This window comes from Elephas maximus, chromosome 18 (assembly GCF_024166365.1).
Source record: "Elephas maximus indicus isolate mEleMax1 chromosome 18, mEleMax1 primary haplotype, whole genome shotgun sequence".
In the NCBI taxonomy this organism is placed as follows: domain Eukaryota; kingdom Metazoa; phylum Chordata; class Mammalia; order Proboscidea; family Elephantidae; genus Elephas; species Elephas maximus.
The window spans coordinates 14,490,432-14,506,721 of record NC_064836.1 but is presented as its reverse complement, the minus strand read 5'-3'; the positions used below and the strand labels follow the sequence as shown (position 1 = coordinate 14,506,721).

Genomic DNA, 16,290 nt, shown 5'->3' with positions numbered 1-16,290 from the left:
GTTTCCCCGAAGCAGAGGCAGAAGCCTGCTGAGCAAAGCAGAGTAGTAAGGGGTTGTTACGGGTTAAATTGTGTCCCACAAAACACGTGTTAGAATTCTAACGCCGATACCCGATCCTAACCCCTATACCTGTGGATGTCATCCTGCTTGGAAATAGGATTTTCTTTGTTATGTTAATTAGATCATAACCGACTTGGGTAGGGGCTAAACTTAATCACCTCTGAGTTATCAAACTAGCAGATTAGATACAGACATCACATACTGGGGAAGGCAGACGCCACATGAGGATTGTCTGCAAGCCAAGGAACCAAGGAATGCCTGAGCTACTGACAAGGAGGAGCCCTGAGAGATGCAAATGGATAAGTGCTGAACTACTGGCTGAAAGGTTGGCGGTTCGAACCCACCCTGAGGTGCCTTGGAAGACAGGCCTGGCGATCTGCATCTGAAAGCTCACATCCTTGAAAACTCTACAGAGCAGTTCTACTCTTTACACATGGGGTTGCCACGAGTCGGAATTGACTGGGCGGCGAATAACAACCAACAACAACCTACAAGGAATGAATCAACATGGCCACGACCCTGATTTGGACTTTTAGCCTCCGGAAACGTGAGAAATAAATTTCTGTTCTTTAAATCCACCCACGCGTGGTATTTGCGCGACAGCAGCGTGAGGTACCTAAGATGGGTGAGTAGCTGCTGGATGATACTGGGGGGCTGGCAGGCACAGCTCTGGTGTGATTCCTTTGAAGCACAGATTCCAGGGCTAATTCTTCAGAGAGATTCTAGTCACACCCCAAGTGTAGCAGTAAAAAGCCGAGGTTTTAGAGTCAGAAAGTCCTGGGCAGAAGTGGGTTTCTGCTCTTTCCTGGGCAAATGACTCAGCTATGTGGAGCCACAGTTTCTACATCTGTAACAGGATATAAAGCTACCTGCCTCCAAGGGCTGGTGTGCAGGTTAGAAGAGAAAATTTCCATAAGGCCGCCAGTACTCAGCCTCACGCAGTAGGTGCCAACGTTATTCTTACTTCACTTAAATGTGTTATGACCCAAATCCCCTCTGCTGGCCGCTTGCCCCTGGGACACCAAGGTATGAATGGCTTGGTTCCGTGACATAGCCACAGTCTTTGAAAGTCAGAGGCCCTCTCATGATTTTTGTGAGTTCCTGGGGACTTGTGCTTTGACCCCCACATTCTCATGTGGTCTCTGCTTCACTCTGCATCTGTTTGGGTGTAAAATTCAGCAACTTTGCTAGTTTGCATAAACAAATCCCCTCTCACAAAGCAGATTGACGAATCGGGTGACTTGACTGACAATTTGGAGGGCATGGGCATCCCCAGAGTGCCCCTACTTCTCATTGTGAGCTTTCTAATCTGGTGGCTCTCACACTTGAGCCGGCATCAGCATCATCTAGAGGGTTTGTTAAAGCTCAGCTGGCGGGACCCCATTCCAGAGCTTCTAGTTCAGTAGGTCAGCACTTCTACAAGTTCTGGGTGATGCCGATGCTGCCAGTTCGCGGCCCACACCTCGAGAAGCACTGCTGTGGCCTTCCTTCTCCCCTCTGCCCTCTAGTATCCAGGTTTCTCCCTAGCTGCTGTCTGCACACGCTCTACCCAGATCAATTCCATGGCTCAATAATTCAGGGGCCTTCCATTTAATAGGATTCAGTCTTTTTAGGGGGCAGTTGGGATTTTAAACATATGTTATTTTTTGTTTGTTTCAATGGAAAATACCTTCCTGTTTTCTAGCCCCGCTCGTTCAGCTGCGCAGTCAGAATTCCTGTCTGGGCTCAGTGTGGGTAAGGCCGACTCCTCATGAACCCAAGCCAGAGCCAAGGGTCTGTTCGTGGACCCTGCCAGACTCAGCAAAGGGCCCTGGTGGTGCATCGGTCAAGTGCTTGGCTGCTAACCTAAAAGTTGGTGGCCTGACCCTCCCAAATGTTCCATGGGAGAAAGACCTGGCAATCTGCTCCTGTAGAGATCACAGCCTAGAAAACCCTATGGGGCAGTCCTACTCTGTCACATGGGGTTGTTATGACTTGATGGCACCTAACAACACCAGACTCAGCCGAGTCCTTGATCTACACAAAGCCATACTTCTCTGCAGTGGGGTGTGGGGCTAGTTGGCAGCAGGTTCTGGGGTGGGAGAGGGGGTTGGGGCTGGGCTGTGGGGCCGCAGCTGTGGCTCCAAATTGCACCGAGGCAGGAGCTGACATCAAACAAATGGGCTCTGATGCATTAAGTGGGGGTAGGGGGTTGAGATGGGCCTCCCCCGCCTTCCTCCGCTGAACAGAGTGCTGAGCCGTGGAGGCGGCCTTGATGAGAGGGGCTAGAATGAACTCCCAGATGCCAGCCCTTTGGGGGCAGGTGGGCAAGAGGGGGTACAGCCTTCTTTCTTAATGAAGATTGGAAGATGACTTGTCCCCTCCCACTGGGTCGGTTAATCCAGCTCCAAGCTGGAGATTAGCATATCTAATGGGCTGGGAGGCGCAGGCTTCAAGAGATGGGGGGGTTGGAGGGGTGGGGGGTGGGGGGTGGGGGGTGGGGGGGCGGGCGTGATGAGGGATGACAGATATTCTGAGGAGCTCCGGGGCTCCGAAGAGAGGCAGCCGCTTTGTCTGGCCTCTGTTGAATTGAGTTTGGCTTTCTGCAAACAAGATGCCTACTTCTTCTCTCCACTTGTGCCCCCTTGAGTGGGGTTCCTGCTCTAAGGCTGGGCCCATGGACCACAGCCCCAAAATGTCAGATCTGCATCAAAGAGGATGATAAAAAAACCTTTGAATTCACCTAGCTATTTCTTTCAAAGGAACAGTCGTCTTGTCCATTCATTCATTCATTTATTCTGTCCTTCAGCTGGCATTTGGTACGTGGCAGGCACAGGCCTATGGGTGTTGTTGTCAGGTGCCGTTGAGCCGGTTCCGACTCACAGCGACCCTATATACACAGAACGAAACACTGCCTGGTCCTGCACCATCCTCACAATTGCTGCTGTGTTTGAGTCCATTGTTGTAGCCACTGAGTCAGTCCGTCTTGTTGGGAGTCTTCCTCTTTTTTGCTGAGCCTCTACTTTACCAAGCATGATGTCCTTCACCAGGGAATAGTCCCTCCTGATACCATGTCCAAGTACGTGAGATGAAGCGTCGCCATGCTTGCTTTTAGGAGCATTCTGGCTGTACTTCTTCCAAGACAGATTCGTTAGTTCCTCTGGCAGTCCATGGTATATTCAATATTCTTTGCCAACACCATAATTCAAAGGCATCAATTCTTCATTGGTCTTCCTTATTCATTGCCCAGCTTTCCCGTGGATATGAGGGAATTGAGAATACCATGGCTTGGGTCAGGCACACCTTAGTTTTCAAAGTAACGTCTTTGCTTTTGAACACTTTAAAGAGGTCTTTTGCCCACTACCATACGTTGTTTGATTTCTTGACTACTGCTTCCATGGGCGTTGATTGTGGATCCAGGTAAAATGAAATCCTTGACAACTTCAATCTTTTCTCTGTTTATCACGATGATGCTTATTGGTCCAGTTGTGAGAATTTTTGTTTTCCTTATGTTAAGGTGAAGGCTGTGCTCTTTGATCTTCATCAGTAAGTGTTTCAAGTCCTCTTCACTTTCAGCAAGCAAGGTTGTGTCATCGGCATATCTCAGGTTGTTAATGAGTCTTTCTCCAATCTTGATGCCATGTTCTTCTTCCTATAGTCCAGCTTCTTGGATTATTTTCTCAGTATACAGATTGAATAAGTATGGTGAAACGATACAACCTTGACATACACCATTCCTGATTTTAAATCACCCAGTATCGCCCTGTTCTGTTCAAACGACTGTGTCTTGGTCTATGTACAGGTTCTGCATAAGCGTAAGTGTTCTGGAATTCCCATTCTTTGCCACATTATCCATAATTTGTTATGATCTACACAGCCGAATTTCTTTGCATAATCAAAAAAAAAAAACACAAGTAAACATCTTTCTGGTGTTCTCTGCTTTCAGCCAAGATCCATCTGACATCAGCAATGATATCCCTCATTCAACATCCTTTTCTGAATCTGGACTGAATTTCTGTCAGTTTCCTGTTGATGTACTGCTGCAACCATTTTGAATTATCTTCAGCAAAATTTTACTTGCATTTGATATTAAGGATGTTGTTTGATAATTTCTGTGTTCTGTTGGTTCACCTTTCTTTGGAATGGGTACAAATATGGATCTCTTTCAGTCTGTTGGCCAGGTAGCTATCTTCCAAATTTCTTAGCATAGACCAGTTGGCTTTTCCAGCATTGATTGCATCTATTTGTTGAAACATCTCAACTGGTATTCCGTCAATTCCTAGAGCCTTAATTTTTGCCAATGCCTTCAGTACAGCTTGGACTTCTTCCTTCAGTATCATTGGTTCTTGATCGTATGCTACCTCCTGAAGTGGTTGAATGTCAAGCAATTCTTTTATGTACAGTGACTGTGTATATTCCTTCTATCTTCTTTTGATGCTTCCCACATTGTTCAGTATTTTGCCCATAAATGCTTCAATATTGGAAAATGAGGCTTAAATTTTTTATTCGGTTCTTTTAGCTTGAGAAAGGCCAAATGTGTTCTTCCCTTTTGGTTTTCCAACTCCAGGTCTTTGCATATTTCGTTATAATACTTAACTTTGTCTTCTTGAGCTGCCTTTTGAAATCTTCTGTTTAGCTCTTTTACTTCATTATATCTTCCATATACTTTAGCTACTCTATGTTCAATAGCACATTTCAGAGTCTGTTCTGACAGCCATTTTGGTTTTTTCTTTCTTCCCTGTCTTTTTAATGACTTTGCTGTCTTCATGTACGATATCCTTGATGTCATCCCACAACTGGTCTGGTCTTTGGTCATATGTGTTCAGTGCATCAAATCTGGTCTTGAGATGGTGTCCAAATTCAGGAAGGATACACTCAAGGTCATTGGGATTGTTAAGGCTATGTGTCAACTTGGCTGGGGTATGATTCTCAGTGGTTTAGCAGTCACGGTGTAGTTTGGTAGTGATGTGATGATGTGATCACCTCCATGAGGAGATTTGATATAATGTGATCACCTCCATGATGGGATATGCTGTGAGTAGCCAATCAGTTGAAAGGGAGTTTCCTTAGGGGTGTGGCCTGCATCTAATATAGGTGGATTTCCTGGCAAGGCTGGTGGGCTTTTGCTCGTGCTGGATCCTGCAGCTGACTCCTGTTTGTCTGACTTCCAGTTCTTGGGAGTAGAGCTACCAGCTCACCTGCCATCTGGCCTGCCAATCTTGGGATTCTTCAGTTTTCGAAGCCTGTGAGCAAGAGCCCTGCTGTCTGACCTGCTGATCTTGAGTTCACCAGCCTCTGTGGCTACATGAGTCAGCCTGACCCATGGACTTGGGACATTCCAACCTCTCCAACAGCATGAGCCATTTCTTTGCTATAAATCTCTATGTATTTATACACTTTACTGGCTTTGCTTCTCTAGAGAACCCAGCCTAAGACAGTCATATTTTTGTTCTTGCAGACTTGTTTTAATTTTCTTAAGCTTCACTTTGAACTTGCATATGAGCAATTGATGATTTGTAAGGCAGTCCGCCCCTGGCCTTGTTTTGACTGATGACATTGAGTTTTTCCATTCTCTCTTTCTACAGATGTAGTTGATTTAATTCCTCTGTTTTCCATCTGGTGAGGTCCACGTGTATCGTTGCTGTTCACTTTGTTAGAAAAAGGTATTTGCAATAAAAAAGTCTTTGGTCTTGCAAAATTCGATCATGTGATCTCTGGCATGCATCATTTTTTATCACCAAGGCCATATTTTCCAACTACCAATTCTTTGTTTCCAACTTCTGCATTCTAATCATCACTAATTATCAATGCATCCTGCTTACATGTTTGATCAATTTCAGACTGTTGAAGTTGGTAAAAATCTTCAATTTCCTCATCTTTGGCATTAGTGGTTGTTTCATAAATTTGAATAATAGTTGTATTGATTGGTCTTCCTTGTATCTTCAGGATAAACCTTGAAATGTTCTTCTTGGCGATGAATGTGATGCTGTTTCTCCTCAATTTGTCACTTCTGGCATAGTGGACGATGTGATTGTACAGTTCGAAATGCCCAATACCAGTCCATTGCAGCTCACTAATGCCCAGGATATCGATATTTATGTGTTCCATTACATTTTTGATGACTTCCAATTTTCCTAGATATATACTTCGTACATCCCATGTTCCGATTATTAATGGATGTTTGCAGCAGTCTCTTTTCATATTGAGTCGTGCAACATCAAATGAAGGCTCAGAAAGCTTGACTCCATCCACGTCATTAAGGAAGACTCTACTTTGAGGAGGCAGCTCTTCCCCAAGGAAGAGGAAGAAGGACCTGACAGTCTACTTCTGAAAAAATTGGCCAGTGCTTATAGCACTAGAAAATTGTCTGATACAGTAGTGCCAGAAGGTGAGCCTTGCAGGTTGGACGGCACTCAAAATACAACTGGGGGTTGTGAATAGAGATGAAAAACATGATCTCTTGCCCTCAAGATGTTCTCAGTTTAGTGAAAGAAACAGATAAATAAATGTCGTATGCCAAACCCCTCTGAGAGATATAGAACAGGGTGCTCAGGGGCACAGATGGAAGATCCAATCAGACTGTGCAAATGTGTTTATGTGCTTGTGTGCACAGTGATATCAGCAAAGGTTTCCTCAGAAGGCATCACCTGAGTTGAGTGTTAACGGTGTGAGACCTGGCAGAGAGGGCACAGTCTGCCTTCTAGGGGCCCAGGTGGGATGGTCGGTAGAGAGAAGGGGGTAAGGGGCTTGGGTGCTGCAAGGCTTGATTGTGAGCATCAACTGTGATGACAGTGAACCATCCAGAGGGGTGTGGAAGATGAAAAGAGTGTTCCAAGCAGACCCCCTTTGGGCCCGAATTCATTCCCTGAACCCCATTTATTGAGCTCTTTGTCCAAGACACCCTAACATCACTCTGCTTGCCTACTGTTTCCCATGACAATCTGAGCTCCCTGAGGACTGGTGCTCTACCCTACATATCTTTCTTCATTTTATGGCACAGAGTAGGTAATTGATACATACTTGTGAGTAGAATTGAACTTCCAAAGTTGGGAAGCGTGAGAAATTGTGGCATGTCGGGGGCGCTGGAAATAGCTTGGTATGACTAGAATTTAGGGTACATGTGGGGAGTACTGAAAATGAGATTGGAGAGGTGAGGGTCAGATCACAAAAGATCTAGCATGCCAAGCCAAGGAGTTTAGATTTTTTGCATTTGTAGCAACTAAAGATTTCAAGTCACGTGATCAGATTTGCATTTTAGACGGTCCCTCTGGATGCGGTTTCAAGGGGGCAGTAGGCAAGGTAGAAGGCCAGGAGACTACTAATGCAGGCCATGAGAGCTCGCACCAAGGGTGGGGACAACGCTAATGGACGTGAGGGGTAAATTTCAGGGACATCTGTGGTCTCCAGAGTGATGAGAGAAGGACTTCCTCATATTCCAGGCAGTGAACAGGGAGGTTCAGAGGTGTTGCCCGACACACACAACAAGTTACCCAACAATTCAGGAGCCAGACCCAGAAATAGGGTCTCATTCTTATCTAATGAAGCCATAGCCTTTCAAATCAATGCTTTGTTATAAGGACTTTCAAAGTGAGAGTAAACACAGGTGGGCTGGATGGTTACTTGGTGGGTCTTTGTCTGAGACAGCTGGGGGAATCCCTTTGCCCTTATTACCCATTAAAAACAAAAAAACAAACCAGTTGTCTTTGAATCAGTTCCAACTCAGGACGACCCCGTGCGTGTCAGAGCAGAACTGAGCTCCACGGGGCTTTCATGGCTGTGACCTTTTGGAAGCAGATCACCAGGCCTTTCTTCTGAAGTGCCTCTGGGTGGGCTTGAACTGCCAACTTTTCAGTTAGTGGCCCAGTGTTTAACCATTCGCACCACTCGGGAATTCCCCCTTACTGCTTATAAACTATCAGTTATCTTTCTACATGACCAGAGCCATTTCCCAGCCTTGCCCACTCTCTGACCCCCACAGCATCCTGAGGACAGGGAGGTGGTTACAGCGTCTGGGGTCCTTCCTGACCTCTCCTACTTGGGTGATGCTCTTTGGCAATTCCTCAGTGAGCAGTAGCACATCTAAGGGCGAAAAGTACCAAGAAAGAAGGCGTGGCAAAAGTTAAGCCTTGCTCCTCCACCAACACAGCCCTCCTGGCTTCTTTCCCTTCCTCATAGCTGTTGATTGAGAGTTCTTTGTGTTATTGAGAGGCGGTTTTGGCTTGCTGTAAGCAGTTTTACTCATCTTTTCAACAACATTAAATGTCTATTTGGTGCCAGGCACAATGGTGTCGTGTGCTAGTGTTCTCCCATCCAAGGGCAAGGGGTGCAAAAAGAGGGGGAGCCAGGAGACAGTTCTACTGCACATTTCCTCCCTTCTCCTACAACCCCCAACCTGGCACGTTTAAATGGTGCACTCACACACACTTGTGCTGAATTGGGGGCATCTCCATGGCTGTATGTATTCCTGTACCAGTCCTTGTATGTTTAAAACAAATTATGCAAGGATAAGGCCAGATAAGGGGGCAGTGGTGGTTCCGTGGTAGCAATCTCACCTTTCACGTGGAAGACCCAAGTTCGATTCCCGGCCAGTGCATCTCATGCGTAGCCACTGCCTATCTGTCAGTAGAGGCTTGTGTATTGCTATGATGCTGAACAGGTTTCAGCAGAGTTTCCACATTAAGACAGACTAGGAAGGAAGGCCTGGTTATCTACTTCTGAAAATCAGCCACTGAAAGCCTTATGGATCCCAATGGTCTGATCTGCAGTCAATCATGGGGATGGTGCAGGACGAGGTGGTGTTTCATTCTATTGTACATGAGGTCGCTGTGAGTTGGACAACTCGACAGCATCTAACGACCACAACAAGATCAGGATAACACCAACTTTAAAGTGGGGCTGGTGTCCCAGAATTCCGAAAGCGTATGCTATTTGGTGGCCATGAAAGACCCTTGAATTCGCTTCTGTCCGTAGGCCTGAAGCCCCTCCCCTGCCCATGAACCCAGGAACATTAACAAGTGGCCAGAGTCCATTTTGAACAATTTTTATTATACGTTTAGTGTTCTCTATACAAAAGAAATCAGTTTTTTTACAGTGATTCCAAAAAAAAAAAAAAAAACCAAAATCTGAATAATTTGGCCTTTTCATTGCTCATGCAGTCAGTTGATAAGTCCTTGTATTAGACAGTCCTCCATGGCCCAGAAGTCTTCCCTGTTGAAGGTCGCGTGTGACGCCCTCACGTACACGTCTGTCGCTGACAAAGTCGGTTAATGCAAAATAACTCACAAAAAGGAAAGACCACGATGTGAGAGGGGTTAAAACAAGGTCCGCCATGGAAAGTTACGTATTTAACCAATGAAAGAAGATGAGACCAATCTGTGGTGTGTGGGTATGAGGGAAGGGTGGAGACGTTGGGGAAGCTTTTCCCCACTGAAAAGAACAAACTGGAATGGTGGGGCAGAATGTGTGTGGGGGACCGGGGAAGAGGGCCTCCAGGGTTCAGTGTGGGTTGGGGCTGGGACCAGGACAGAAGGCAGCCATGCCACAGGCGACCGACGCTCAGCTCAAGAGGAGTGTGAAGTTGGCAAAGAGCTGGGGAGCCGGGCAGAGGGACAACACTGACTGAGGACATCTCATTGGGAATCAGAAAAAAGCACAGGGTGGGGTCATCAGATCTACATCATTTTTGAAAGAGTATGCACAAAATCCTGGATTTCCTCTCCCAGATTTTTGTGTTTATTGCTTAACTGAAGTCTTTATATCTGCCCATCTCAGCCCAGTAAAGCCCAGGGTGGCAGAGCTTCACTGGGCCCCGCAGCCCCTCAGCACTCCGCAGTAGAGGGCAGAGAGTAGTCAAAGCCCCCTCCACAGCCTCACTTCTGAGGAAGAAGGCATGCTGAGGGCCTGCTGTGATACAAAGCAAGAGACACCATGTCAGTGGGCTGGGTTTCACAGTGACAAACACCAATCAGCTCATCATTCTAGTCTACTGGCCCGGGTCTGCTCTTAACTGCACGATGGGGTTAACCACAAGCTGTAACAGATTAACTGGCCTTGGACTCAGAAAAACCCTTTCTGTATAAGGGGTTAGGAATGGATGGGGAGAGAAGTGGTAAAGAGGTACGAGAGGGTCAACCAGCAGGACAGATCTTAAGTACTACCTTTGTTTCAAAGGAGGAAGCTGTGGTGGGATGAAAGAACACTGGGCGAGGAGCCAGAAGGTCCGAGTTGGAGCCCTAACTTCACCATTTCCTAGCTGTGTGATCTTGGGTGAGCTTCCCTGGATTTTAGTTTCCTTGTCGCTATGAGCGTAATCGACCTGACGGCAATGGGTTGTCTGGACGATGAGTCAATTAGATCAGCTCTGTGGTCCCTTCGCATGCTGAGATCTGATTCTGTTCTGAGCTAGTAGCCTTCGTTCTGATTTCATTTCCACCCTCAGCTTTATGGAACAGCCACTTAATACTAATATACAGATCTTAGGAGCACTGGTTTCGAGTGTGGCTTCAGACACTGAGTGGTGGAGTCTCATGGCTCTCCTGGGTGCTTGTCCTCCTGTCCCTTCTCTGAACCTGTCTCAGGAAAGCCTGCTTAGTAGGGAAGGAAGGGAGCTTCCCTGGGCTTGGGCTGTGCAGGATAGGGACACGTGGGCGGCCCCTGGCTAGTGTAAGGGAGGGGCTATGCAGGAGCTGGGCTCTGCCTCACTTGGCTCTGTCTCCCAGCGCACTGAGTCTCCTGATATTTCATGCTCTTTGCTTCATTGGTTTGCGTATCTGCTCTGATTTTTTCTTTTTTTTTAAATCAGGGACCTCCTTACACGCTACTCCTAACTTACCATGCAAAGCTTAACCAGGGATCTCCGCCTCACTGGGTGTTTTTTTTCTAGTGGACCTGACTGGGTGCACCTAACCACAACTGCAGGCCTGTGTGTGTCTGGCAGGGGTTGGCCGGGGTGGTGACTTAGCTGGAGGGCCACTCCACAGCGAGGTGTCGGACAAGTGGGGCACAGTGCTCTGTGCTGGCATCCCAGGAAGCTGCCGCCTGTCTCTGGGAAGTGACTCCCTGGCACCTGCCACAGCAGACAAAACCTGAGAAGCTTTACCCCTTCAGAGCACTGGTGAAGTAGCCTCACAAAGACTGACAAAAACGTGTTAAATCTCCATTCCTTCCATCAAACGTGGTGTCCTAAGGCTTGGCCCTGCCCCAGCATGTGGGGCTCCCACTCTCCATGCTGTTCTGGGGGACAGTCCCTCTTCTTTTGGATCAGACTTTTCCTCTCTAGGTTCTGCCTACAGGAATTATCCAAATGGGGCTCCAACCTGGGCAGCTTCTTTCCACCCCAAGCTGCATGCGTAGTGCACCACACACAGCCCTCTTCGTCTCAAGGGGCCTGGACGTGGACTAACCCTTGCCAAGGCAGTCTAGGAATGTGGATTGTTGTTATTCCCTCAAAGTACTGCTCAGCAATCGGGCTGCAGTCTGCTCTGTGTGTGCGCACTAGGTATGGGGCCCTGAGGTGCTCTCTGAGCTGGAAAACCCACAAACATCCTCAAATCTGTTTTCACTCCCTTTCCAAAGCTATCGTGTCCAGGGGAAATATGAAAGCTGCGTGCGGGCCCAGGTTGCAGGCGCACCTTGCAGGTGAGCAATGTTGGCACTCGCGGACTCTCAGACACGTGGACACTTCTCCAGACCTTGGGACTTTCCAGGAAGGAGGGGGACCAGATGCCTCCAATATTTCAAGGAAAAGGGAGGGAGCTGGTCTGGTTCTTCCTTTAGCTTAAACTCAACCATTTCCTCAAAAGCAAGGTGGGGAAGGATGGGCCCCTTCACCTTAACCCAGGCAAAGTGGGAGGTAGTTCTCCCTGGCCTGTGGCGGTGTACTTCTCAAAACCTGCTTCCTTGCCCCTTTGGGTCGTTCCACGCCCCTCTGTGAAGACAAGCAGTCAAAGGAGGGACTGAATGGGAGAAAGAGAGGCACCAAAATGCAAACAGGTTAAGCAATTTGCCTCACTAGGCAAAGAGGCTCGAGAAGCCGGACCGTTCCTCAACCCCACCCTCCAGGAAATGACTGCTCCGTTCTGCCCAGCCTTGCTGACCAGACTGACCAAGTTCTTTCCTCTGAGGCCTCTCCCTCTGATCTTGGAGCCCTCAGAGGCTTAGGCACTCAGAGAGCAGAGTGGCCCCAATTCAATGGTCGATGGGTCCCAAGGCCCTGTTCTAAGACGGTAAGCCTCTTGAGGGCAGGGACCACATCTTACTTGCTCCCCATGGTATCCTTGGGGCTTGGCTCAAGCTACGTGCCCAAAGAGCATTTGCTGAATGAATGAATGAATGCGTGAGTGAATGAATGGACAACCGAGAGCACAGGAAGGCCCGGCTCTAAGGCTGAGTATACCAGGAGGGACGGCAGCACAGTCCATGGACTTCTGGTTGCTGCAGGAGGACCTGCACCTCTTCCCTCCCAGCCAGACAGGCTGAAGCACCGACAGTATCACCCCTCCTGGCATGGCTGTGCTATGTCATGGGGTGGCTGCTGGACAATACTGCTTTCCTGCTGAGCTGGAAGGGGCTGCCTCCTCAACCTGCAAGTCCACGCACCTCAGATGTGAGCTCTCTAAGCACCTGCCATCTTTGCTTGGAGAACACTTGGTTCTTCAGTCCTAATTTGCTCCCGCCAGGGGGACTGTGGACATGGGGTAGTGGTGGGAGGACAGAGCATGGATGGCTCTCAGCACCCACAGCAACACAGCACAGCAGCCCTGGAGGGCCCAGACATTACGTTCACACCTGGAGGACAGCACGAGACGGCAGAACACTGCAACGAGGAGCAGACGGATGCAGACTCCCCTCTCCCCAAGACTTCACAGTGGAAGCAGCCCTTTGTCAGTCAACCAGTTTGTGTGCAGATGTTTCTAGAGGTGGGGGGTGGTGGCGTAGCAGTCCTCTCCTGCCCTCAGAGCCTGTCTGGTCTAGTGATTCACTGGGGTGTTTCGTGCAGTATGAAACGAGTGCCTGAGGAGTGGACCACTCTGCTCAGATCCAGAGTGTTTTCTAGAAAGGCTAGTCCTTTGAGTCAGCTCACAGGCACACTACCCTGACAACCCCTTTCGGGACTGTGGGCCTGGGCTGCAGGAAGGCCCAGCTGTATCCAAGCAGGTATTGGAGGAAAACCCTGAGCTCACTCCCAGCCTCCTTCTATTTACCCTGTCCCCTTTCTCCACGAGAGTGCTGCCCCCCAGGCTTCCAGGCAGCGGCTGGTGCTGGGCCTGACCTTGCTTGGGCCAAAGGACAGTTACTCTCAGGTTCAAACAACATAAGTGGCTCAGCTCTGGGATACAGTTTCTTATCTGCAGACACCGCGTATATGAACTTAGCCTTCACCAGATGACTGTTCAGTGATGCAAGCACTACTAATACCTTTGTGGCTTAAACATGTGGCAAATGATGGTTTAATAAAGTCTTTGAAGAACCCAGCCCTGTCCCTGCCCAGTTGCCTTGGCTGGCAGCTGGAGGGTCACACCAGAGGTTGTGGCCAGGGCAGGTGGTCCATCATTGGAGTTAGCTTCACCCTCCAAAAACCGACTCTAGCTGCAGGGCTACTCAGGCTCGGGATCTCTCTCTCTCTCTCTCTCTCTCCGAGGCAAGGTACCTTTGGTTTCAAACACGGATTAGGCGGGGAGAATGAAGGCAGCACCTTCGGTCTCGAGAACTGCAGGTCTGAGTATCTCCATCTGGGGCCACAGGCTGCAGGGCAAGTGCTGAGTGACTGCTTCTGGTCCTGCTGTGACGTTTGCATAGGCCACCCCCTTCTCCTTGAGACAGACATCTCTGGAGGCTTCAAGGCTTGCAGGGAGGGGCTGGGAACCTGGGACTCCAGGGACAGATCAGAGCTGTGTAAGGCATATGAAGAGCGTTGAGTCTCCCCCAGGCAGCAGCATTACAGCACTGTCAGCAGGGCGGTACCCCAGCCCAGGGTCTCCTGATATGTAAATACCCGAATGAAAGCACAGCCGGGCTCAGTCTTGGGGCAGCAGGTCCCCGTCCACACACCATGTAAAACATGAGTTTCCATATCACACTGAATTGACAGAGGAGATTATATCTGCCGTGCTAGAGACGAGACGGGGAGTAGTGCTGACACCCCAAACACAGCAAAGCTTCTGTGTTCACAGGGCTTCATTTCCTTGAGGGCAGCAGCATAGACCCCTGGCCAGGCTGGGAGCATCCTCTGTTCTGGACGTAATGGGGGTAGTCCTCTCTCCCACATCTTGGATTTCACTAATGAGGAGGAAGGAAGTCCAAACCCAGAGCCTTTTTGCTCTCTCTGTAGAGGTGAGCACAGTCCCCAGGGACCAGACACCTGATTTACTTCTGCTGGGGTACATGGTCACTGGAATTCAGTCCTTTGCCTTCAGTGCCTGCTCCCGTTCCCTCAAGCTTCTTCTTCAGAGTCGGCGCAGCTCCTGTCTTGGATACTCTGTAGGAAGGGCAGGGTGAGAGCGGGGGGGAGGGTCGGGGGGCAGGGCAAGTGGTAAAACTACCTCCCAACTGAGCCAGAGAGAGGCAAGGAGGCCTGCCCACCCTCTCCCTGCCAAAAATACTGTCATTTTCCAGAAAGGAGCCAAGCCCAGCTCAGCAACGGACAAGGCTGTGGAGGAAGGGTTGGGAGCGAGGGGAGGCATATGGCCAGAAAGGCATCCTTGGGAAAGACATTGGCCCCACGGTGGCTTGAATACTACAGCTTATCTACTATGTTCTGTTACTCATCAATCCTTTCTGCCTATCTTTGCGGTTTCCTGGGGGAGAATCCACCTATTCTTCCTTTCTCTAGGGACATTTCTCCAAAAGGCAAAGAAAATGGAGATGTTGGGTCTGGAGGGGAAGACGCAGAAAGCAAAAATGAAGACAGTGGAAAGTACCACAACCAACAGGACATCAGTGAGCGTGTGCCAAGGTCAAGGGCAAGCAGTGTGGGGGCAAGCTCTGGGTGGCTGTCGACTGAGCATGGGAGCCGGGTGCTCCAGCTGAGCTCTGGCTCGGGCCACGCTGGTGGCGGCCCGGGGCTGTGGGTGGTGCCATTGGGAGGGGGCTTGTGGTTGGCTGGGCGGTCACTGGTCCTCACGGCTTGGCAGTCCCCTGTACTGTGCCTTTGTCCCTGAAGGTGGTGGTGGTTGGTGGTAGGTCGGCAGCGGTTGTCTCCCCCTCTCCCTCCTCCCACTTGCAAAGTAGTGGCTGTGCTCGAATGGGCTCTGTTAGGCCAGAGAGTAGATGGCATTGACGGGGGACGTGGCCTCTGAGCTTTCGTTGCCTTCTGTTTCCTCCTTGTCCTTTTTGACTGTGTACTGGCCAATGAAGGAGCCGTCCTCGTTGAACTGCCCCTCGCCACCCTCGCCGTAGTCCACCAGGCTGTCATCACTCTCCTGCTGCTTGATGGTGCCGTCCAGGGACGTCTGGCTGCCCTGCAGGGGCTTGTTGTCCTCATCGCTGCCCAGAGAGAGACACAGGATCAGGGGCATCCCACCTCCGGCCCAGAGCATACGCTGCCCGGCTCAGAGAGGAAGGGGCTGTCCTCATTAGAGCCCACCCTGTGCAGCCCTCCCTCGCCCTCACCAGCCAGCTAGTTCTACAGAAGGGAAACTGAGGCCTAGAGTGGACAGGGTCTTCTCCAAGGTGAGGTGGCAGGCGGGTGTACAGCTGGGACAGGAGCTGGCCTCCTGGTCTGGGGTCCTTTCCATGTCCTGGGCTACTCCCCGTGGGGGCAGTGTGGTCTGGGGTCCTTTCTGTGTCCTGGGCAACTCCCCGTGGGGGCAGTGAGCAGAGGACAGCAGCTACCGGGTAAGGAGAGTCACAGTGAGAACATGCAGGTGGGAAGGTCAGGGGCTGGGAGTGAAGAAACTGGTGTTCTGGTCCCAAGTGAAGGGGCCCTTGTGGCGCAATGGTTAAGTGCTCGGCTGCTAACCAAAAGGTTGACAGTTTGAACCTACGCAGTGGCTCTGTGGGAATAACACCTGGCAATCTGCTCCTGTAAAGATTACAACCCAGGAAACCGTATGGGGCAGTTCTCCTCTGTCCTATTGGGTTGATATGAGTTGAAGTCGACTTGATGGCACCTAACAACAATGATCCTGAATGTGCCACTGTGTGGTTTTGTGACTGTGGGCTTCATCTCCCATCCTGAGGGGCTGGACCAGCCCTGACCTTCTATGACTTGTGGCCATCAGGAAAGGCTCTGCCCTTGACAAAAAGCAAGCG

The 16,290-nt window shown here is 49.6% G+C and overlaps 1 protein-coding gene across 9 annotated transcripts in view; it reads right to left on the bottom strand.

Annotated features, from left to right (window-relative positions):
• Positions 1 to 9,126: 9,126 nt before the first annotated feature.
• The window catches only part of NFASC (neurofascin), a 255,690-nt gene continuing 248,526 nt past the window's right edge, over positions 9,127 to 16,290 (bottom strand). For all 9 annotated transcript variants that reach the window (XM_049857968.1, XM_049857958.1, XM_049857963.1 and 6 more), the window contains one exon: positions 9,127 to 15,522. In XM_049857968.1, coding sequence (XP_049713925.1) covers positions 15,291 to 15,522 — 232 coding nt within the window. In that variant the 3' untranslated portion in view covers positions 9,127 to 15,290. The remainder of the gene's footprint in view (positions 15,523 to 16,290) is intronic.